The following is a 25,168-nucleotide window of genomic DNA, read 5'->3' on the forward strand; positions in this document are numbered from 1 at the left end:
CTTTTAGACAAGTCACTCAGCAGATGAACAATTTTTAGGAGGCTCGCTATTTCACCGTGATTCTTACCTGTGATCTAGAATGTAATAATAGTTTGAGGGTGTGCAAGTTGTATATGTGGAGTTTGTGCCTATATGGCCCCCTCTGACAACCTGGTATCAGTGAGGGCTGTAATTATGTGGGAATTATTTCTCTGATATATTTCTACTTACCATAGGAAATATGGGGCAAATAGGGTTTCTACCTCCTTACACCCACCCCAAAATACAGTGGACCAGCCACCCCCGAAATATGGGGTGACAGAAAAGATAGAAGCCATTTTCCTTCCAAAGGGATAGTCTCTATTCCAGTACAGATCATAACAAAGCAATCAGATGAAAGAGCAATTAGACAATAAACTAATTAGGCAATAAAACAATTGGAGTGGAGGAGTGGCCTAGTGGTGGACTTTGGTCCTGGGGAACTGGGTTCGATTCCCACTGCAGGCACAGGCAGCTCCTTGTGACTTTGGGCAAGTCACTTAACCCTCCATTGCCCCAGGTACAAATAAGGACCTGTATATAATATGTAAGCCGCATTGAACCTGCTATGAGTGGGAAAGCGCGGGGTACAAATGTAAGAAAAAAAAATTAGGCAGGGTGATCAGGCAAGGTAATCAGAAAAAGACGCTCTCATTTCCATACACTGTAAGCCACATTGAGCCTGCAAAAAGGTGGGAAAATGTGGGGTACAAATAAATAAAAAATAAATAAATAAATAGCTTTAGCTTTGTAGGTCATAGGTCATGCTTGTCAGTAGTCAGAAAAGTGCAAATCAATTCAACAGTTTCTATTTCTAAATGTGGCCTAGTGGTTAGGGTGGTGGACTTTGGTCCTGGGGAACTGAGGAACTGAGTTTGATTCCCACTTCAGGCACAGGCAGCTCCTTGTGACTCTGGGCAAGTCACTTAACCCTCCATTGCCCCATGTAAGCCGCATTGAGCCTGCCATGAGTGGGAAAGCGCAGGGTACAAATGTAACAAAAATAAAATAGATACTATTGGAGATTCTACATGGAATGTTGCTACTCTTTGAGATTCTACATGGAACGTTGCTACTATTGGAGGTTCTACATGGAATGTTGCTACTATTGGAGATTCTACATGGAATGTTGCTATTCCACTAGCAACATTCCATGTAGAAGGCTGTGCAGGCTTCTGTTTCTGTCAGACTCACAGAAGCAGAGCCTGCGCGGCCACATTGGTGATCTGCAAGGGCCGACTTCTACATGGAATGTTGCGCTAGTGGAATAGCAACATTCCATGTAGAATCTCAAATAGTAGCAATAGTGGAGGAGTGGCCTAGTGGTTAGAGTGGTGGACTTTGGTCCTGACAAACTGGGTTCGATTCCCACTTCAGGCACAGGCAGCTCCTTGTGACTCACTTAACCCTCCATTGCCCCAGGTACAAATAAGTACCTGTATACAATATGTAAGCTGCATTGAACCTGCCATGAGTCGGAAAGCACGGGGTACAAATGTAATAAAAAAAATAAAACACACTTCTTTATGCACTGAAAGACATGTTTATAAAATACACATCTGATGTGTACAAACTTATACACATATGTTCCCAGGGATGGGATTGTGCTTTCAGCCATGCATACACTTTTGCAAATACATATGTATGCATGTTAATGAACACAGAAAATGTGTGCATGCCAAAGCACATGAATTCCCTGCTGCAATTGTCAAAATGGAATGACAACGTACACTTCTGTTCTTGAAATCTCATTAGTAACTGTAGAGGGAAAACTATTTACCTGTAGGTTGTAAAATTGTCTTTCAAGGAGGCTAATTTACTAACATACAGGTCAATATTCAGTCACCACACAGCTGGAATGTTTTGTTTTTTTTGAAAGGTGGGCCCAGCGGTTAGAAATTTTGTGGATATTCCCGTCCCAAATCTCAGGTTTTTGAGGGTCACAACCCAGCTGGGTTTTCAAGATGTCCGCAACGCATAAAGCACAAAAATTGATTTGCAATAACTGCTTCCGTTGTATGCAAATAGCTCTCATGCATTTGCGTTGCGGACATCTTGAAAACCCAACTGGGTTGTGACCCTCTGAGACCAAGGTTGCCCACCATAAGCGGAGCCAGGCTGACGGCACAGGGGACGCGAAAACAGTGCGAGAGCAGACTTCTGACGGCACACATTTTCAGTGAAACACGGCAAGAAAAAAATAGGTGCTTGCAGAACTCTGTTTGGGGGAGCGGCCGCTCTTCTGGCGCCCCACCTAGCTACGCCACTGTTTCCCACCCCTGCGATATCTGAATAATGGCCAGCAGTGAATATCAATGCACAGCAGTGGCCCGCGGTATTACCCAGAGATATCCAATGCCACGATCAGGATAATAAGCCAGATAAAATGCAGTCCTAAGTTATCTGGATATCACTGCTATGTGGATCATTTGCCACTCTGCCCCACAGACAGCCACAGCACTATCCGGACAGTACCAGTGAATTTCAAAGGACGGCCCCAGCCAGCACCACAGGCACATAGGCATACATACACACCTACAGGATGTGCCTGTCTAAAATAACCTCCCTGAAAGGTACGGCACGATATTACACTGGCTTTGGGGGAGGAGTCATTTTGTGCGTGTTATATGTGGTAGAAGTACCTACACTACATTCAGTGCTAAGTTATGATCCTGTTCCATTCTCCCTAATATCTACTGCTCCACATGCTCAAATTGTTTACAAAATTAAGCCCTCCCCTCTCATTCTATACCAGGTCATAGTAACATAGTAAATGACGGCAGATAAAGACCTGAACGGTCCATCCAGTCTACCCAACAAGATAAACTCATTTACATGGTATGTGATACTTTATATGTATACCAGAGTTTGATTTCTCCTTGCCTTTCTCAGGGCACAGACCATAGAAGTGCGCCCTGCACCAGTTTTATTCTCCAAATACCGGCGTCGCCACCCAATCTCCACTAAGATTCTGTAGATTCAGTCCTTCTAATCAGGATTCCTTTGTGTTTATCCCACGCACGTTTGAATTCCATTACTGTTTTCATCTCCACCACCTCCCGCGGGAGGGCATTCCACATATCCACCACCCTCTCCGTGAAAAAATACTTCCTGACATTAGTCCTGAGTCTGCCCCCCTTCAACCTCAATTCATATCCTCTACTTCTACCACCTTCCCGTCTCCAGAAAAGGTTTGTTTGCGGATTAATACCTTTCAAATATTTGAACGTCTGTATCATGTCACCCCTATCAGGTCACCTATAGTCTGGCGCAAATTCTGCGTGTAAGTTACAGAACGTTAGCTGTGCCTGTGCGACTGCTAGCGCTAGCCACGTGCTCAGCGGCACTGCATTATTTTAGTACGCAGCTCACTTACCTCGGGATTTTATAAAGGTCGCCCAAAATTGGGCTTGGATTCCAGATCGGCATCCAAAATAAGGAGCTAACAATTACTCCATTAGCACTCATTATGATCTGTCTATGTGCTGTTCTATAACAATAGGCACCTAAATTGGATCACATTTAACTCAAAAGGGGCATGGCCATGTGGGGAGCATGGATGAGGTCAGTTGCATATGGATGTAGTGTTACAGAACAGTGGGATCCATGACCAAGTTACACACCAGGACTTACACTGGGTTTCAGCTAGCGTAAGTCCTCATTCCCAAAGCTGAGCACCGAGATCGGCAAAATGTTATTCTCAGTGGGGGGCGGACACCCGGGGCGGCGCCCCCCCCCCCCCGGGTGCAGTGCCCCCCCCCCCAGAGAAAGACCCCCTCCATGAAAGAGCCCCCCCCCGCGAAAGAGCCCCCCCCCCGGGTGCATGCCGCTGGGGGGGGGGGTTGCCGCAGCGCGCGCCTGCTGCGAGTTTACTAACTTTGCTCGTTCGCTGCAGCTCCCTCTGCCCCGGAACAGGAAGTAACTTGTTCTGGGGCAGAGGGAGCTGCAGCGAACGAGAGAAGTTAGCGAACTCTCACAGCAGGCGCGCACCGCGGCACCCCCCAGCGGCATGCACCCGGGGCGGACCACCCCACCGCCCCCCCTTGGTACGCCACTGGTTATTCTATAAACATTGCTTATCCCAAATTACCCTTTATAGAATAGCATCGAGCAGGGGTGGCCCAAGGCAATCTGCCACCCAAGCCAGGGATGAGATGCTGCCCCTGCCTGGTCTGGCATCTCCCTCTTCTCCGCTAGAGAATGACCCGAGGTAACCTCAGGGACGGGGACAGAGCCCATGGGAACGGGGCAGGGACAGATCCCGCGGGGATGGGGACTATTTATGTTTGATTGATGCAGATGACAATATTTTTATTTTTTGGATAAACAAGCAAACATACTGGCCGGAGCTAGCAAAATTTGCATTGGAGTGGGGGGGGGGGGGGGGGGGGGAAGATCCTGTACTTCCTGCCACCAGCACATCTTCTAAGAAGACAACTTCTATTCCAGGAAGGACAGTGGAAGACAGGAGAGCTAGATTGAATCCTGAGATTGTTGATGACTTCTTATTCATCCGCAGATTCAAGTGTACAGCGCTGCGTACGTCTAGTAGCGCTTTAGAAATGATAAGTAGTAGTAGTAGATTAAAAAATCATAAGTGCTTCATAGGGCATATTTCTCCCCTCACGGGTTGTATTTTGCACCCCTGGACATTTTAACAGGGTGGATTAGGATTCCTTGGGGTAGTAGAAGTCAGCTATTGTTGGGGTTGGAAGGGTAGAGGGCAGTGGTGGTGGGAGGGTTTTTTTTTATAGCTGATCACTGTTACTATTGTTTTCTATTTGCAATTTATACACAACAGTTGCTCAGCATATTGTTCCTTTTTATACTTTAATAAAAAAAATTTAAATATAAAATCATAATTGTTTGAGGCTTCTGCAGATGAAGACAGAGCCCATGGGGATGGAGCGGGGGCAGAGCCTGCGGGGATGGGGTGGAGACAGAGACAAATTTTATCCTCATGTCATTCTCTATTCTCCACGTTTACCTTTTTTTTCCCAAAAGATGGCAGCGATTTCCATAGGCTGCGCTGCCGCAGTACCGTGGGCACTGGCCTCCTTGCTCTACTGGGGGCCCAGCAGCAGTGACCCTGGGCATATCCAACATTTACATATTGCAGTGCAAACATTTATGCCATCTATTGGCATGGCATAAGTGGGTATTCCTAAATATAGGCAAGTGGATGTTGACTTAGGTTAGCGTTCTGTAAGAACACGCGTAGTGCTCTTTCAGGAAAGGCGCACAGCACACGTAATTTGGGCACCTACCTTCTACTACCTATTTATAGAATTGCCCCCTATATGGCCAAGAAAACCCATCGTCTTTTCAGTCAGGTCCTGTCAAAAGCACACGGTAAGAGGACTGGGGATTAGAACTGAAGCACAGGGAGATTAAGTGATTTGCTCAGGTTCATAAGCTTTGAACTCATGTCCAAAGATTTCTTTATGCTCTGATCTCCCAGTCCAGTTCAGCAATTAGCTTAGCAGGGTTTTAAAAAGGTTTGGATAATTTCCTAAAAGTCCATAAGGGATCATTAGGATGGACTTGAGAAAATCCACTGCTTATTTCTAGGATAACCTGCATAAAATCTAGTTTTTTGTTTTGGGATCTTGCCAGGTACTTGTGACCTGGATTGGCCACTGTTGGAAACAGGACACTAGACTTAATGGACCTTCAATCTGTCCCAATATGGCAACTTTTATGTTCTTAAGACTGGTATGAAATTGAACAACATGAGAACATAAGAGTAGGCCATACTGGGTCAGACCAATGGTCCATTTAACCCAGTATCCTGTTTTCTAAACAGTGGCCAAGCCAGGTCACAAGTACCTGGCAGAAACCCAAATAACGGCAACACTCCATACTACAAATCCCAGTTGCTTCCCATGTCTATCTCAATAGCAGACTATGGACTTTTCCTCCAGGAATTTGTCCAAACCTTTTTTTAAACCCAGATACGCTAACTGCTGTTACTACCTCCTCCAGCAAAGAGATCCACAGCTTAACTATTCGTTGAGTGAAAAAATATTTTGCCCTATTTGTTTTAAAAGTATTTCCATGTAACTTCAAGTGTCCCCTAGTCTTTGTACTTCTGGAACGAATAAAAAATGGATTTACTTCTACTCATTCTACACAACTCAGGATTTTGTAGACCTCACTCATATCGCCCCTCATTCATCTCTTTTCTAAGCTGAAGAGCCCTAACCTCTTTAGCCTTTCCTCATACGAGAGGAGTTCCATCCCATTAATCATTTTGGTTGCTCTTCTTTGAACCTGTTCCAATTCCGCTATATCTTTTTTGAGATACGGCGACCAGAACTGAGCACAATACTCAAGGTGCGGATGCACCATGGAGCAATACAAAGGCATTATAGTGTTTTTGGTTTTATTCAGCATCCCTTTCCTAATAATTCCAAGCATCCTGTTTGCTTTTTTGGCCACCGCTGCACACTGAACAGAAGATTTCAGCGTATTATCTACAACGACACAGATCTTTTCTTGAGTGCTGACCCCCCAAGGTGGACCCTAGCATCAGGTAACTGTGATTCAGATTATTCTTTCCAATATGCTTCACCATGCATTTGTCCACATTAAATCTAATCTGCTATTTGGATGCCCTGTCTTCCAATTTCCTAAGGTCTTCCTCAATATTTCACAATCCACATGTGTTTTAACAACCTTGAATAGTTTTGTATCATCTGCAAATTTGATCACCTCACTCATTGTTCCAATTTTCATATCATTTATAAATAAGTTAAATAGTACCAGTCCCAGTGGCATTCCACTGTTCACCCTCCTCCATTGAGAGAAATGACTACTGAATCCTACCCACTGTTTTCTGTCCAGTACCCAATTCCTAATCCACTTCAGAACTTTGCCTCCTATCCCATGACTCCTTAATTATCTCAGAAACTTATGAGAAACTTTTATCAAAAGCTTTCTGAAAATCTAGATACACTACATCAACTGGCTCACCTTTATCCACATGTTTATTCACGCCTTCAAAGAAATGAAGCATATTTAGTGAGGCAAGACTTCCCTCGGCTGAACCCATGCTGCCTCTGTCCCATTAATCTACGTGTTCTATAATTTTATTCTTTATAATAGTTTCCACTATTTTGCCCAGCACCGTCAGGCTTTACCGGTCTATAATTTCCCAGATCACCCCTAGAACCTTTTTAAAAATCGGCGTCACATTGGCCACCCTCCAATCTTCAGGTACTACGGACAGGGTGCTGCTGTTTGGATCCCCCTCAGAACTTGTGAAGCATGAAGAACTGAAAAGTACCTTAGAGGAAATGCTAAATATGTATCGGCACTGTGTGATGAGTCCCAACCCCGAAGATCTTCCAGTCTAGGTAAATACCTCTGGATAAGGGAGATAAAGTGATTTCCCTACACTCACAAACATCATAGTGGCCTAGTGGTTAGAGTGGTGGACTTTGGTCCTGGGGAACTGGGTTCGATTCCCACTTCAGGCACAGGCAGCTCCTTGTGACTCTGGGCAAGTCACTTAACCCTCCATTGCCCCATGTAAGTCGCATTGAGCCTGCCATGAGTGGGAAAGCGCAGGGTACAAATGTAACAAAAATAAAACAGATACTATTGGAGATTCTACGTGGAATGTTGCTACTATTGGACATTCTACATGGAATGTTGCATGTAGAAGGCTGCGCAGGCTTCTGTTTCTGTGAGTCTGACGTCCTGCACATACGTGCAGGACGTCAGACTCACAGAAGCAGAAGCCTGCGTGGCCACATTGGTGATCTGCAAGGGCCGACTTCTACATGGAATGTTGCTAGTGGAATCTCAGATAGTAGCAACAGTGGAAGAGTGGCCTAGTGGTTAGGGTGGTGGACTTTGGTCCTGAGGAATTGAGTTCGGTTCCCACTTCAGGCACAGGCAGCTCCTTGTGACTCTGGGCAAGTCACTTAACCCTCCATTGCCCCATGTAAGTCGCATTGAGCCTGCCATGAGTGGGAAAGCGCGGGGTACAAATGTAACAAAAATAAAATCATCAGTAGGAGAGATGGGATTTGTATCATGGCTTCCTTGTTTCTTCTGACAATCTTTTCATGGTGCATTATGGGACCTGCAGCTCTAATTTCAAAAGGTAGGAATCAGGGACTACAAGTCCCACACTGCTTTGGAATATAAGTTCAAAATGAGAATTGGCCAAAACGTCTCCCTTCTGGAACTGAGTAATTTGGCAGCTACCCTCTCTCCTTCCCCCCCAAGAGACCATTCTGTGTATTCACCTCTCTTTCTGGGAAGACCTTCCTTTATGGTAGTCCAGAGCTGCTGTCTCTTAAACCCAGACAACCTTTTGTTCTAAAGGTTCTTTTGTCAAAAAGTTGCTTGTTGGGGATTTTTCAAAAAAGAAGGCGATATCAGAAAAGAGGGATGCAAAGCTCTTTCTTGAAAAAAAAATTTTTTTTTTTTAAATCTAATAGGGAAAAGGAAAGGAGACCAAGGGGTAAGACCAAAAGGAAACTTAGAAGCTACTTACAGGACAAGTCAGAGGAGGGTTGGCCTAGTGGCTAGAACAGCAGGCAAATCCCACTTCTACTACTACTATTTAGCATTTCTATAGCGCTACAAGGCATACGCAGCGCTGCACAAACATAGTCCCCTGCTCAATGAGCTTACAATCTAATAGACAAAAAATAAATAAAGTAAGCAAATCAAATCAATTAATGTGAACGGGAAGAAAGAGAGGAGGGTAGGTGGAGGCGAGTGGTTACAAGTGGTTACGAGTCAAAAGCAATGTTAAAGAGGTGGGCTTTCAGTCTAGATTTAAAGGTGGCCAAGGATGGGGCAAGACGTAGGGGCTCAGGAAGTTTATTCCAGGTGTAGGGTGCAGTGAGACAGAAGGCGCGAAGTCTGGAGTTAGCAGTAGTGGAGAAGGGAACAGATAAGAAGGATTTATCCATGGAGCGGAGTGCACGGGAAGGGGTGTAGGGAAGGACGAGTGTGGAGAGATACTGGGGAGCAGCAGAATGAGTACATTTATAGGTTAGTAGAAGAAGTTTGAACAGAATGCGAAAACAGATATGGAGCCAGTGAAGGGTCTTGAGGAGAGGGGTAGTATGAGTAAAGCGACCCTGGCGGAAGATGAGACGGGCAGCAGAGTTTTGAACCGACTGGAGAGGGGAGAGGTGACTAAGTGGGAGGCCAGCAAAAAGCAGATTGCAGTAGTCTAAACGAGAGGTGACAAGGGTGTGGATGAGGGTTTTGGTAGAGTGCTCGGAAAGAAAGGGGCGGATTTTATGGATGTTGTAAAGAAAGAAACGACAGGTCTTGGCAATCTGCTGGTTATGAGCAGAGAAGGAGAGAGAAGAGTCAAAGATGACCCCATAGTTTCGAGCTGAGGAGACAGGGAGAATGAGAGAGCCATCAACAGAAATAGAAAACGGGGGGAGCGGGGAGGTGGGTTTGGGGGGGAAAATGAGAAGCTCGGTTTTGGTCATATTTAATTTCAGGTGGCATTGAGACATCCAGACAGCAATGTCAGACAAGCACGCTGAAACTTTGGTTTGGATGCAAGGTGAGATATCAGGGGTAGAAAGGTAGATTTGGGAGTCATCAGCATAGAGATGGTAGGAAAAGCCATGGGATGAGATTAATGAACCAAGGGAAGAAGTGTAGATAGAAAAGAGGAGGGGACCAAGAACAGAACCCTGAGGTACGCCGACAGGCAGAGGGATAGAAGTAGAAGAGGATCCACCAGAGTGAACACTAAAGGTGCGGAGGAAGAGAACCAGGAAAGGACAGAGCCCTGGAATCCAAGTGAAGACAGGGTATCAAGGAGTATGCTGTGATCGACAGTGTCAAAAGCAGCGGAAAGATCAAGAAGAATGAGGATGGAATAGAGACCTCTGGATTTAGCCAGTAATAGGTCATTGGAGACTTTAGTAAGCGCAGTTTCGGTTGAGTGGAGAAGGCGAAAACCAGATTGTAGTGGGTCAAGAATAGCATGTGAGGAGAGAAAATCAAGGCAGCGGCGGTGAACAGCACGCTCAAGTAATTTGGAGAGAAAGGGAAGGAGGGAGATAGGTCGGTAATTAGAGGGACAAGTAGGGTCGAGTGAAGGCTTCTTAAGGAGAGGTGTGACCACAGCATGTTTAAAGGCAGTAGGGACAGTCGCAGTGGAAAGTGAGAGGTTGAGAATGTGACAGATAAAAGGAATAAGAGCAGGTGGGATGGCATTAAGAAGGTGGGTGGGAATGGGATCAGAGGAACAGGTGGTACATTTTGAGGAAGAAAGGAGAAGTGTAGTTTCCTCAATAGTAACTTCAGGAAAGGAGGAAAGGAGGAAAGGGAATGAGGGGAAGGAGAGAGAGGCGAATGGACTAGTGGAGGGAGAGGTGGTGAGGTAGAGAAAGCAAGGTTTATCTTTTCAACCTATTGATGTGACTCTGGGCAAGTAGCTTCACGCTTCATTGCCTCGCACCCTATTAAATGTTTAATTGGTACTTAATTTATTTACTTAATACATTTATACCCCACATTTTCCCACTAGTTGTAGGCTCAATGTGGCTTACACAAAACTGCATTAGGGCTACAGTACAAAAAGTACAATTATACAGTATAACAGTAAGATTATAGACAATTTGGTATCAGTTTAAACACAAGATAGTAAAGAAAATATAAGGTATTAGTGACCATGAATTATTTGAAACTATAAGTTAATCTTAATTATGTTGAGCCTGGAGAATAAGCCTTTTTGAACAGGGTTGACTTCATTGAGCCTGCCAAGAGTGGGAAAGTGCGGGGTACAAATGTAACAACAACAAAAAAAAACCTTTCTGAAATGTAGATAGTTCTGCGTTGTTTTTACTAATTTGGGTAAAGCATTCCACAATTGAGTGCCTATGAAGGAAAAGTTGAGGGAAATATGTAGATTTAGATTTGATATATATTTGATATATCACCACCTTTCCTAAGTTGCATTATTTTGAGTTAAGTACACAGTTTGTAAATGGGTTCCAGTGAAAATCATGAGACTTGCTTTAAAATCACATTCACAGAGCTTAGTAAATGAGGGTCTCAGATTGTAAGTCCTCTGGGGAAGGAACCTACACACTGTAACCTGAATAAAACTAAAAAGGGGACGGAGGAGATCCCATTTGCTGTTTTAAAGAACGTAGTTGGAATTGCTGCTTTAACAACCCACGTCATTGCTATGTGAAGCTTAGGGTTAATTTTATAACAGAGCCCCTAATATCAAGGGAGAAGGGAGGCTTCTAGTTTTGGTGCTTTTATAAACAGCTCTGTGGGTGCCAAGCTCCTGTACTCTGTCCAAGGAAGGGTCATTTGCAGTGTGTTCAGTAGGCCCAGGGAGTTTGAAGTGTTGGTGCAATTCTGCCCACTCAGTCCTAACGCTACCACTGTGCCTGTCTCCTGTAAAAGTGTGAGCTGGTTTGCAACACACTCACTTTTAGGCAGGGCCTACTTATATAAGAGTATTTTACACACAAGAATGGTTTTAAAAATTACCCACTCTCTGCATAGCTCACCTCCTGTATTAAATCCCTTAGAACTGCTGGAGCAGATCCAGTAACTTGACCGCTCTGTTTTCCAGTGCCCACACACAGCGGGTCAGAGCTACGGAGTTTCCGCAATGCTGGTGCAATCTCGGCCCTGCAGGATGAAGCTCAACTCACTCTGAACAGTTACATCCACACCAGGTGAGCCAATGTCTGTCTCCCCCCCCCCCCCCCCTTCCCCCGCATAAAGGGTCATAGATTTGATACTAAATCTACAATAGGTGAGACTGGGCATGCATCCCCAGTCACCTCACACTTCCCTCTCCTACGCCTTGGCACCAGACCTGCCAAGTCTCCCGCATTCAGCGGGTCATCTCCCGCTGAGGCACACGCGCCAAGGGATCCCACTGCCGCTGCTTCTCTTGATGAGTACCTGCGACCGTGGCCTAAACAAGAAAAGCAAGCGCAGGGCCGCAGCAGCCTTCAGGCATGCGCTGTTGACTCTGCTGCTCCTCTGCCCCTGGAACGGGAAATTGACGTCAGCAGGGGCAGAGGATGGCAGAGCCGACAGTGCATGCCTGAAGGCTGCTGTGGCCCCATGCTTGCTTTTCTTGTTTTGCCATGGCTGCTGCTGCTCATCGGGAGAAGCAGCAGTGGCCAGGAAACACTGTGTGGCAAGGAAAGGGGGAAAGGGAGTGGAGAGGAAGGCAGGAGGTGCTAAATGGAGAGAGCAGAGGGGAGAAAATAAAAGAAGAGTAGGGAGGCTGAATGGAACAGAGGTGCAGAGAGAGAAAGAGGGAAGATGCTGGATAGAAGGGTAAGGAGAGAAAGAAAAGACACTGGAAGGATGGGGAGAGAGGGGACAAGCTGAATGGAAAAGGGTAGAGAGAGAACTGGCTAGAAGGAAGGGGAGATAGAGGGAGACACTGGATGGAAGGATTGGGAGAGGGTAGATGGGGAGAGAAAGAGGGAAGAGACTGGATGGAAGGGTAGGAGAGAAAGAGGGAAGAGACTGGATGGAAGGGTAGGAGAGAAAGAGGGAAGAGACTGGAAGGATGGGGAGAGAGGGGACAAGCTGAATGGAAAAGGGGAGAGAGAGAACTGGCTAGAAGGAAGGGGAGATAGAGGGAGACACTGGATGGAAGGATTGGGAGAGGGTAGATGGGTAGGATGGGGAGAGAAAGAGGGAAGAGACTGGATGGAAGGATTGGGAGAGGGTAGATGGGTAGGATGGGGAGAGAAAGGGAAGAGACTGGATGGAAGGATTGGGAGAGGGTAGATGGGTAGGATGGGGAGAGAAAGAGGGAAGAGACTGGATCGAAGGGTAGGAGAGAAAGAGGGAAGAGACTGGATGGAAGGGTAGGAGAGAAAGAGGAGATGCTGGATGGAAGGATGCAGAGAGAAAGAGGGAGAGACACTGGAAGGATGGGGAGAGAAGGGGAGATACTGGATGAAAAGGGGGAAGAGGATAAAGTTAGTGAAGGCATGGAGAATAAGAGGAAGGGGCACGGGGAGAACACAGGTGATGAAAAGCCGTAGGTAGATGAAGTAAAAAGAGGGAAATTAAAAATGGATAGTAAGAATGAATTAAATCTGGACAGAGAGGCAGAAAAATGACAAATGGACAGGAAACCCTGGCAAGGGAGTTAAGAGAAGACGAAAGAAAGCAGAATCAAGAGACTGGGAGCAACACAGTTAGAAAAAGTAAATGGCCAGACAACAAAGAAAGGTACAGAAAATAATTTTATTTTTAATTTAGGAAAAGGTAATGTGGTAGCTGTGTTAATAAAAGGTTAATAAATGCAAATAAACCACAAAAAAAGAAAATAAGGTGATACCTTTATCTTGGACTGATTTTAATATATTTTTGATTAGCCAGAGATCAATACTTCCTTCCTCAGGTCAGGAGAGGAGTATACTGTCATGACCTGACCTGAGGCAGGAGGTTTTGGCTTCTGAAAGCTTCATTGAAAAGAGTGTTAGGCTACTACAGTAAAAAGGTATCATCTTATTTTCCATTTTCAAGTGCCTGAACTGAGCATATGCAGGAGGGCCGGTATCGGAGGCTGAAGCACGCTGCCAACTGCTGCACTGCTCAAACAGCACGGTAAGAGGCTCATGCAGTGGACTTCAACTAGAAGGGCTTGGGCAGCTCCGCCAGCGATTCAACCAGTGCCACAATTTTGGAGTGGGCTTAAACTCAAAGTGGAGGGCCAAGGCCCCCTCATGGTTATGTCCCTGGGGGGAATAGATGCTGGATAGGGGGTGCAATAGAGTGAACTGAAACACTCCCTTTTACACATCCCTTCTGTCACGGGTGTAAATAAAATATTTTCTGGAATGGTCGTGGGATTGAGGTGTTCCAGGAGGCACAGCCAAGAGGTAGTATGGGCAGAGCCAAGTCGGAGTGAGGCGGGGATGAGGCGCGTACTAAAATCTCCCTCTCAAAAATCAGGACCCCTTGGCAGCTCTGTGGCAAACGTGTGACATTCTGAATAGGTACATCCATGCCAAGTGAATTTGCACCTGTCTCCCCTCCTCCCACCAGCATATATGTCACACTCCAAACATCTACATCCATCCTGGGAGAGACTGTGCCAGTTTATATCTAACACTCTGAGAGGTCATGGCAGCCATTTTCTGAAGGCAGCCACAAGGGGCAGGAGCGAGTGGGCTTCTTTCCTGCCACTGTTGCAGTGGCTTAGCCACAGGTGGGCCTGGGTGGGCCAGGGCCCACCCAGTTAGGGCTCAGGCCCATCCAACAGTAGCACATGGTAATGAAAATGCTGCTCTCTACAATACTGGCACCTCCACATGCTCAGTTTTCAGCACATGCCTGCTGCAGACTACCAAGGTGGAGACTGGAGAGAAGCATTTTCCCACCAGCTGAGATATTTTTTTGATGTGGGGGTGGGGGAGAGAACATTTGGTGCCCACCCACTTCTTGCCTAGGCCCACCCAAAATCTGCTGGCTGGCTACGCCCCTGTTGCTCCCCACTTGATGACCAGATCTATCACATAGGTCGGGGGGGCGGTGCAAGTGTCAGCGGCTGGGGGAGGGGATTACGGGACTTTAAAAAGAAAAAACGTTATACAGGACCCAGCCAATATTCAGCCAGGGCCCACATGATGATCCTATGCAGGTCTCAGCTGAATATCAGCCAGGACCCACCCCGCCAGGACCCACTCCTTTCCTTCTGAACCCAATTCCTCCTATGTTTAACTTACTTTCCGTTAACCCCCATTAGTTTTGCGTTTAACACAAACTGTATATTCTTCTTACGACTTTGTAATTATTTATATTGTTGCTATGTAAGCCGCATTGAGCCTGCCATGTGTGGGAAAGCGCGGGGTACAAATGTAATAAATAAATAAAAATAAATCTAAAAGAGGGACCATATATAACTAGCAAAAGTGCATGTCAAAATGAAATAGGTACAATACCATTCACGGAAGACAATTTTTGTGAAGAACTTGCAGAGACCGGATGGAATAAATCCCAGGATACTGAATGAGCTCAGAGAGGTTCTGACAGAGCTCCTAGAAAGATATACTTGACAAACCTCTGGAGATGGAAGAGATTCCATGTGACTGGAGAAAATGTGGTTCCTCTTCACAAAAGTGGTAACAAACCTCTGGAGATGGAAGAGATTCCATGTGACTGGAGAAAGGCAGATGTGGTTCCTCTTCACAAAAGTGGTAACAAACCTCTGCAGATGGAAGAGATTCCATGTGACTGGAGAAAGGCAGATGTGGTTCCTCTTCACAAAAGTGGTAACAAACCTCTGCAGATGGAAGAGATTCCATGTGACTGGAGAAAGGCAGATGTGGTTCCTCTTCACAAAAGTGGTAACAAACCTCTAGAGATGGAAGAGATTCCATGTGACTGGAGAAAGGCAGATGTGGTTCCTCTTCACAAAAGTGGTAACAAACCTCTGGAGATGGAAGAGATTCCATGTGACTGGAGAAAGGCAGATGTGGTTCCTCTTCACAAAAGTGGTAACAAACCTCTGGAGATGGAAGAGATTCCATGTGACTGGAGAAAGGCAGATGTGGTTCCTCTTCACAAAAGTGGTAACAAACCTCTGGAGATGGAAGAGATTCCATGTGGCTGGAGAAAGGCAGATGTGGTTCCTCTTCACAAAAGTGGTAACAAACCTCTGGAGATGGAAGAGATTCCATGTGACTGGAGAAAGACAGATGTGGTTCCTCTTCACAAAAGTGGTAACAAAGAAGAGATGGGAAACTACAGGCTGGTAGACTCTCCTCAGTGGTGGGAAAAATAATGGAGACACTGTTGAAGAATGATAATGAGCTAATTACTGTCCAGCGGGTTTCAAGATCCGTAGCAACATGGTTTTACTAGAGGTAGATCATGCAAAACAAATCTGATTTCTTTGACTGGGTCACTAGACAGAGCGGGATGTGATGTGCATGGACTTCAGCAAAAGATCGATACCATTCCTCATAGAATACATAATTAGAGTGGCTTGGAGGTGGGTTCTAGGGTACTTAACTGTTAGTCAACCGACTTAATCTGGACAACAGAGAGTAGTGATAAATGGCATGCATTTGGAAGAAAAGGTAATTAGTGGAGTTCCTCAGGGCTCGGTCCTGGACCCGATTCTGTTCAGTATCTTTGTGAGCGATATTGCCTAAGGGTTAGAAGGGATAATTTGCCTTTTCAAGGATCATACAAAGACCTGCAACAGAGCGTATACCCTAGAGGAAGTAGGCAAAATGAGAAGTGATCTACAAAATCTAGAAGACTAGTTAATTCATGGCAGGAAACCTCTAATGCAAAAAAAGTGCAGAGTGTTGCATTTGGGGTGAAGAAATGAACAAGCCCAAGGCAGTTGTATGCTCTAGATGCGAGAGGCTGATGTGCATAGTACCAGGAGAGATCTTAGGGTGTTAGTGACTGAGGATCTCAAAGTAGCAAACTAACATGACAAGGTGGTGATCAAAGTCAGAAGAAGGCTGCATAGAGGAAGGAGATGGTAATAATGCCCCTGTACAAGACACTGCTGAGGCCTCACTGGGAGTACTCTGTTCAGTTTTGGAGGCTGTATCTTGCTAAGGATATAAAGAGGCCAGAATCTGTACAAAACAAAGTGACCAAGTGGTAAGAGGTCTTTATCAGAAGACAAACAAGATACTCGAGATCCTAAATATGTATAACCTAGAAAAAAGAGGGGCATTGGGGATATGATTATTATTATTATTATTACATTTGTATCCCACCCTTTTTGCAGGCTCAATGTGGCTTACAATTCATCGTGGATACTGGAAATAGAAGAGAATGTACATTTGGTTTTACAGCGAGTTTTGGGTACATGATGGTGAAATACATGATAGTGTTAAGGCCATAGACATTAGGTGCATGATACTGTGAAAGCAAAAGACATTAAAGAACATTCCTGGGTATCTTAAAGAAAGTAGAGTTATGCGTGTTGTTCTTTATGATATATTTTGTCGGAGATAAGTTTTCAGGAGTTTGCAGAAATTGGTCATTTCATAGATCGATTTCAGGTTACGTGGCAGTGAATTCCAGAGCTGTGTGCTTGTATAGGAAAAGGTTGATGAACGCACTGATTTGTATTTCAAGATATAGACTTAAATACTTGAAAGGTATTACAGTACAAACAACCCTTTTCCAAATTACTGTACTAGTAGTAGTAATAATCATTTTTATAGCGCTGCAGGATATACGCAGCACTGCACACAAATATGAAGAGAAGCTCTAGAATTAGAGGACAAGATATCAGATTACAAAAAGGTTAGAATTAAAAACAACCCCAGGAAATCTGTCTTCACAGAAAGAGTTACGGATGCATGGCATGTCCTCCCAAAAGAAGTTCAGGAAGCAAAAATGGGAAAAGGCTCAGTGAATCAGGCCCTGGGATTCCATCCATATAATGGGTTGGATCAATCTGAGCTGAAAAGAAAATAGATCTACCACAATGCAAACTCTTTGTTCCCTTTAAAAAAAAAAAATCTATGGCCTGATATTCAAAAGCCCTTATTTGCTAGTGGAAGCTGTTTTCTAGATATGTGTTTTCGCGCTGAGATTTAATTTATAACTTCTGCAGCTGTGTGCACGATGCAAAGAGCTCCTACCTCTCAGAGAGCAGGTCCATTCTCTTGAGGCTAGATTAGGTTAAAAGATAGAAAAAGGGAGTAGGGATAAATGGTCAGTATTCTCAATGGAGAAGGGTAGTTCGTGGGGTTCCCCAGGGGTCTGCGCTGGGACCGCTGCTTTTTAACATATTTGTAAATGATCTAGAGATGGGAGTAACTAGTGAGGTAATTAAATTTGCTGATGACACAAAGTTATTCAAAGTCGTTAAATCGCAAGAGAATTGTGAAAAATGACAAGAGGACCTCACGAGACTGGGAGACTGGGCGTCTAAATGGCAGATGATGTTTAATGTGAGCAAGTGCAAAGTGATATATGTGGGAAAGAGGGACCTGAACTATAGCTACATAACGGAAGGTTCCACATTAGGAGTCACCGACCAGGAAAGGGATCTAGTGTCATCGTTGATGATACATTGAAACCCTCTGCTCAGTGTGAAACGGCAGCTAAGAAAGCAAATAGAATGTTAGGTATTATTAGGAAAGGAACGGAAAACAAAAATGAGGACGTTATAATGCCTTTGTATCGCTCCACGGTGCAACCGCACCTTGAATACTGTGTGCAAATCCGGTCACTGCATTTCAAAAGAGATACAGTGGAATTAGAAAAGGTACAGAGAACTGCGATGAAAATGAAAAAGGGGATGGGACGACTTCCCTATGAGGAAAGGCTAAAGAGGCGATGACTCTTCAGCCTGGAGAAAAGACAAACGAGGGGAGATATGATAGAAGTCTATAAAATAATGAGTGGAGTGGAACAGGTAGACATGAATCGCTTGTGTCCTCTTTCCAAAAATACTAAGGGGCACTCAATGAAGCTACAAAGTATACAAAGTGGTAAATTTAAAACGAATCAGAGAAAATATTTCTTCATTCAACCTGTAATTAAACTCTGGAATTCTTTGCCAGAGAATGTAGTAAAAGCAGTTAGCTTAGCGGGGTTTAAAAAAGGTTTGGATAGTTTCCTAAAAGAAAAGTCCATGAACCATTATTAAAATGGAGTTGGAGAAAGTCCACTGCTTATTTCTAGGATAAGCAGCATAAAATGTATTGTACTGTTTTGGGATTTTGCCAAGTAGTTGTAACCTGGATTGGCCAATGTTGGAAACAGGATGCTGGATTTTATGAACCTTCGGTCTGTCCCAGTATGGCAATACTTATGTACTTAAATCAGGTGTGGACATTATTTAAAAATACCATCTTGGAAACCCAGACCAGATGCATTCCACATATTTTCAAAAGTGGAAAGAAGAGAAAACAACAGCCAGCATGGTTAAAAGGTGGAGGTAAAACCCTACTTAAATACCTAATTTCTGCAACACAACCAAACTAAAGCACGTAATGGGCATAACACAACTCTTCCGTTCTCTGCAACACAACCAAACTAAAGCACGTAATGGGCATAACACAACTCTTCCGTTCTCTGCAACACAACCAAACTAAAGCACGTAATGGGCATAACACAACTCTTCCGTTCTCTGCAACACAACCAAACTAAAGCACGTAATGGGCATAACACAACTCTTCCGTTCTCTGCAACACAACCAAACTAAAGCACGTAATGGGCATAACACAACTCTTCCGTTCTCTGCAACACAACCAAACTAAAGCAAGTAATGAACATAACACAACTCTTCCGTCCTCCGATTCCCTAATGTGGCTGTGCCACATGAACTTGATCTTACCACAACATCACCCTGTATTTGTTCACACCGGAGCCTGCAAAGGCCTCTCCGGTACTATGTAAGCCACATTGAGCCTACAAATAGGTGGGAAAATGTGGGATACAAATGTAACAAATAAAAAAAATAAATTAAAAAAAAGTAAAAGAGGCCATTACAGCCAAAAGATGGTCCTTCAAAGAATGGAAAAAAGACCCAAATGAAGAAAATAAGAAGCAACATAAGCATAGGCTGGTGGCCCAACTGTTTGGGGAGGCTAAAGGGGGCGGGGTTAGGGGTGGGGCCAGGGGCAGGGGCAGGGCTTACATCCATAATTGTCTGACAACACACAGAAAAAAAATGAGTAAAAATAAAACAATCACAATTAATACCTTTTATTACATTTAGATATTAGCTATGTATCATATGTCAAAGAATAAAGTTGTTGCTCAAAGCATATACTAACCACAATCGCTCAACTGCAAAACACTATGCACAACGTTGTGCAAAAACACACTCAGAACCTTACTGTACCATAAATATTACACTGGGCAGAACCTAATACACCAATATACCACCCATACGGAAAATGCAGACCGTCAACAAAAGGGATCATAATATCATAATTCTCATGTAGAGCCACAAAACACTCTTTTAGGATAGTGTTCACAATTAGTTACTTTTATTAACGACCATATGTAGATCCTTCAAGAGGTATAACACCAGGCTTCCCAAAGGCAGATTACAGACACAGATGAACAGTTAAGTTCAAGAAACAGGTTATTCTCACTGAAATTTCTCCAACTGTATTGTATAGAACAGAGTAGAAAATTAGCACAAAATACAGAGATTATAACTACTGTCTCTACCAACTATAATAATTTTAAGCTGTTTTAATGATGTTCAATTGTTATTTTTCATAATATTTAAATCTAGATATGGGAAGCTTTCAAATAAATTTAAAAAACTTTATTAAGTCAGTCAGAGGGAGATTACATTAACCTTTTAAGGCACTGCCTAATGCTTATCCTCCTGGAACAGCTTTAGACTTTCTACAGATGGCCCACGCATTTATTTTTAATAATCTCACACAGCATGCCCCACAAAGTCCCTGGACCCTTCTTACCTTACCGCTACAGCCAAGCCAGCAGCCAAAAATGAAGAAAGAAGAACAGCTCACTTTCTTCATAACAGCCTCACACAGCCAAGGCCAAGCACCGCCGCCGAACAGCTGGCTGCCCTGCATCAACCACAAACCGGGCGATCTTCTGCAACATTCCATCCTGTTCAGGCACTGGCGGCACCGCGTGCAAGCGGGAAGATGGAAGCACATGCGCATAGGCGGTACTGCGTCCGCCACGGCGCCAGCGTGTGAAAGTGGGAAGGTGGAGCAGATGCATGCGCATAGGCGCCGACGCCGCATGACGTTGTGCAGTCAGCACTCCTCCTCCCCTACCGGTTTTCTCGGTTGCACACGCGAGCGTTGGATGCTTTCGCGTGACGTCGTCTTCCCCTCCTTTCTCCTCCGACGCGCCGTATTTTTCAGAAATCTATTTGGGGGAGCCAGGATGGAGGGCTGTCAGGGAGCTGAGGGCGGGCTCAGAGCGGAGTGAGCAGCGACGGAAAATACAATTTGTTTTTGCTACACGTGGGGAGGAGGCAGGCGGGGAAGGTCACAGCTTGGCTGGGGAGGCTTAGCCTCCCCAAGCCTCTTATACGGGGCGCCTATGAACATAAGCACTAGCAAATCAGATGGAAAGCATTAATAAAGAAGGCTAAAAGAGAATATGAAGGGAAACTTGCCGTAGAGACTAAAACTCACAGTAACAACTTTTTCAGGTACGTCAGAAGCAGAAAGCATGCAAGGAAATCAGTGGGACCATTAGATCATGAAGGAGCAAAAGGGGCACTCAGTGAGGTCAAGGCCATAGTGGAGAAACTGAATCAATTCTTTGCTTTGGTCTTTACGGAAGAAGATTAAGAGATCTGCTTATACTTGAAATGGTTTTCAAGGGTGATGATGCAGAGGAACTGAAAGAAATCTCGGTGAACCTGGAAGATGTACTGAGCCAAATTGACAAATTAAAGAGTAGTAAATCACCTGGACCAAATGGCATACATCCAAAGGTACTCAAAGAACTCAAGCACAAAATTGCTGATCTGCTGTTAGTAATATGTAACCTGTTGTTAAAATTGTCCATAGTATCTGAAAATCGGAGGGTGGCCAATGTGACGCTGATTTTTAAAAAGGGTTTCAGGGGTGATCTGGAAAATTAGACTGCTAAGTCTCACATCAGGACAGGAAAAATAGTGGAACTATTATAAAGAACAAAATTACGGAGCACATGGACAAACATGGTTTAATGTAAGAGTCAGCATGGGATCAGCCACGGGAAGTCTTGCCTCACCAATTTGCTTCCTTTCTTTGAAGGCATGAATAATGTGGATAAAGGTGAGCCAGTTGATGTAGTGTATCTAGATTTTCAGAAAACTTCTTATAAAGTTCCTGATGACAGACTCCTGAGAAAATTCAAGAGTCATGGGATAGGAAGCAATCTTCTGTTGTGGATTAGGGATTGGTTATTGGACAGGAAACAGAGAGTAAGGTTAAATGGTCATTTCTCTCAATGGAGGAGGGGGAACGGTGGAGTGCCGTAGGGATCAGTACTGGGGCCGGTGCTATTTAATATATTTATAAATGATATGGAAATCAGAATGGCGAGTGAGGTGATTAAATTTGCAGATAACACAAAAGTATTAAAGGTTGTTAAAACACATGCAGACTTTGAAATATTGAGGAAGACCTTAGGAAATTGGAAGGCTGGGAATCCAAATGGCAGATGAAACTTAATGTGGACAAATGCAAGGTGATGCACATTGGAAACAATAATCCGAAACATAGTTACCTGATGCTAATATCCACCTTAGGGGGTCAGCACCCAAAAAAAGATCTAGGTGTCATTGTAGATAATACACTGAAATCTTCTGCTCAGTTTGTGGCAGCAGCCAAAAAAAAGCTAGCAGGGTGTTAGGAAGGGATGGTGACTAAGACCAAAAATAATGCGCTCCATGGTGTGGCCGCACCTCGAGTATTGCATTCAGTTCTACCTAAAAAAAGATATAACGGAATTAGAAAAGGTTCAAAGAAGAGCATCCAAAATGATAAAGGGGATGGAACTCCTCTTGTATGAGGAAAGGCTAAAGAGGTTTGGGCTCTTCAGCTTGGAAAAGAGATGGATGAGAGGAGAGTTATGATTGAGGTCTACAAAATCTTGAGTGGTGTAGAACGAGTAGAAGCAAATCAATTTTTTTTTACTCGTTCCAAAAGTACAAAGACTAGGGCACACTCAAGGAAGTTACACAAAAATACTTTTAAGAATTACACTACCTCGGGACTCAATTCCCATATAGTTGCTGCTCCTCTCCCAACAATGGCCTGGCTGGCCTCTCTGCTGAAAAGCCACCTCTCCTCCTCTCTCCGCACAGCCGTCCTGGTTGGGCCTCCGCCCCAGCCATGGAAGACGCCAACGCTTCCACGCCCAATCCTCCGATACTCTCTGCAACAGCGCAGCGGCCCTCAGATGACACCGTCCGCCGCACCCCACAACCACGCCACGGTCCCAGCCATCTCGCCACTCCGTCACTGCTGCAACCTCCGTCCCACTCACCGGTCCGCCGCTCCTGCCCCACAAGGACCACCCCACCAACTCTGCTGCAACGGCGGCACCTCGCTGCCAGGCCCCCCGGACCGAATCGCCTGCCACATGGAGGTACTGGCTCCCTCTCCTCTTCTTCCCCTTTATCCACGCCTGACTGTATCAGGACGATTCGTCTCGGCCCCCGACACCTCAGCCTGCAAACCTCCGCAGTCTCACCCTTCAAGTTGGGTGTATAAGAAAAATTCTTGGCCTGGGGTTCAGAGTCTCGGAGGGACTCAGGACTCAACCTCTTACTTGACGCCATCTTGGATTCCTCATGGAAATACTTTTAAAACAAATAGGAGGAAATATTTTTTCACTCAACAAATAATTAAACTCTGGAACTCTTTGTTGGAAGATGTGGTAACAGCGGTTAGCGTATCTGGGATTTAAAAAAAAGGTTGGACAGTTTTTTGAAGGAAAACTCCATAGTCTGCTATTGAGAGACATGGGGAAGCCACTGCTTGCCCTGAGATTTGTAGCATGGAATGTTGCCACATTTGGGTTTCTGCCAGGTACCTGTGACCTGGATTGGCCACTGTTGGAAACAGGATACTGGGCATCATCTGACCCAGTAGGGCACTGAACATACGTGGACAACTTAAATGTCGTGTCCCTTATTTAAAACAAACGCTGTCTACAGTGTTTTATTATTGACCAGGTAGAACCTCAAAGGACATAACCTGCCATTCTCCCTGCCACTCTGGTTTGAGTATAAGATTGTACTATGGATACAGCAGAACATCCTTTTGGCTGGAGGGACTAAACAAACCAATCTTTGCTTTCTTAGTTGCTGATACTGCGCTGGACAAGATGTTGGTGAGGCCACTGCCCCTCTGGCCCACCCCATAACTCTGCCTGTGCTGTACTAGAATAGGTTCTGAAGGGAACCATGAAAGGAAAACCATATTTCTGGAAGCTTCATTCTAACTCAGCAGAATTGTCCCTAAAGTTTTAATTTTAATATGCATTCTCTTTTCAACTATGTTTATCCTCCCTTGATATTCAGCCCGGAGTGGTCAACATTAGTTTTTAAATGTTAGCATCTGTGGCCACAAAAATCAAGGCATTCAGTGGCAGTATCCAGATAGTGATTGCCAATAAATACCCAGATACTGAGGTGGATGCCTGTGACTATCCGGACAGCAGTGGTTTTTGGACGCTATCTGGATAACTTCACTGGGTAGAAGTGCTGAAAATCACCACTACCTGGTTAACTCTGTTGTTAACGTCCGCTGTCTTGGCATCAAATTTGTTCCTTGCCTTTGTTTAGGAAGTAATTGAAGGCCTTTTCTGGGTAGCAGGGAGTTTATACAGTTTTGACTGTTTTGCACTAGTTAAATGCATTTACAGCAATGATTGCATTTTTTTAAATTTGCATGACTAGTTTTTTATTATTTTAGAATTTTATATAATTGTAATGTCTACTTGTTTTAATGATGTTTGTGATCATGATTATGTTGGCTTTATTGTAACCCGCTCAGATGTTACAATGTGCAGGCTATACATTTTGTTAAATAAACAACCCTGATCTTCACTCCTGGACCACCCCCAGAACTGTCCAGATAGTTCCGCTGAATATCTAACTCAGTGGGACTTATCCAGGTAGGCAGTGGCGTACCAAGGGGGGGCGGTGGGGGCGGTCCGCCCTGGGTGCACGCCGCGCGCCTGCCAGCTGAGTTCGCTGACTTCGCTGCAGCTCCCTCTGCCCCGGAACAGGTAACTTCCTGTTCTGGCCGGGGCAGAGGGAGCTGCAGCGAAGTTAGCGAACTCAGCTGACAGGCGCGCGCCACGGCATCCCCCCTCCAGCGGTGTGCACCCGGGGGGGTGTCATTTCGCCGGGGGGGGGCGCATCGGCGCTCCGCCCCGGGTGTCATGCCGGCTAGGATCGCCACTGCAGGTAGGAGCTGTTCCTTCCCATTTAAGTCTCACTGAATATTGACCCCTTAATGTTTAATCTGAGCATATGCATTAAACCACAGTTCCTAAGGACTTTCCCTGGCCTTCAGCGTCTGTCTCTCAGTTTTGTTATGGGAGATCAGCACCTCCTATAGTGCAGTGGACTTTGATCCTGGGGGACTGAGTTCGATTCCCACTGCAGCTCCTTCTGACTGTGGGCAAGTCACTTAACCCTCCATTGCCCCTGGTACAAAATAAGTACCTG

At 44.9% G+C, this 25,168-nt stretch overlaps 1 protein-coding gene across 1 annotated transcript in view; it reads left to right on the forward strand.

The window, feature by feature from the left end:
* LOC115464835 (nuclear receptor subfamily 2 group E member 1) overlaps nucleotides 1–25,168 on the forward strand; it is a 106,562-nt gene that overhangs the window by 80,529 nt on the left and 865 nt on the right. The window contains exon 8 of the mRNA XM_030195194.1: nucleotides 11,603–11,708. Coding sequence (XP_030051054.1) covers nucleotides 11,603–11,708 — 106 coding nt within the window. The remainder of the gene's footprint in view (nucleotides 1–11,602; nucleotides 11,709–25,168) is intronic.

Source organism: Microcaecilia unicolor, chromosome 3 (assembly GCF_901765095.1).
Source record: "Microcaecilia unicolor chromosome 3, aMicUni1.1, whole genome shotgun sequence".
Classification (NCBI taxonomy): Eukaryota; Metazoa; Chordata; class Amphibia; order Gymnophiona; family Siphonopidae; genus Microcaecilia; species Microcaecilia unicolor.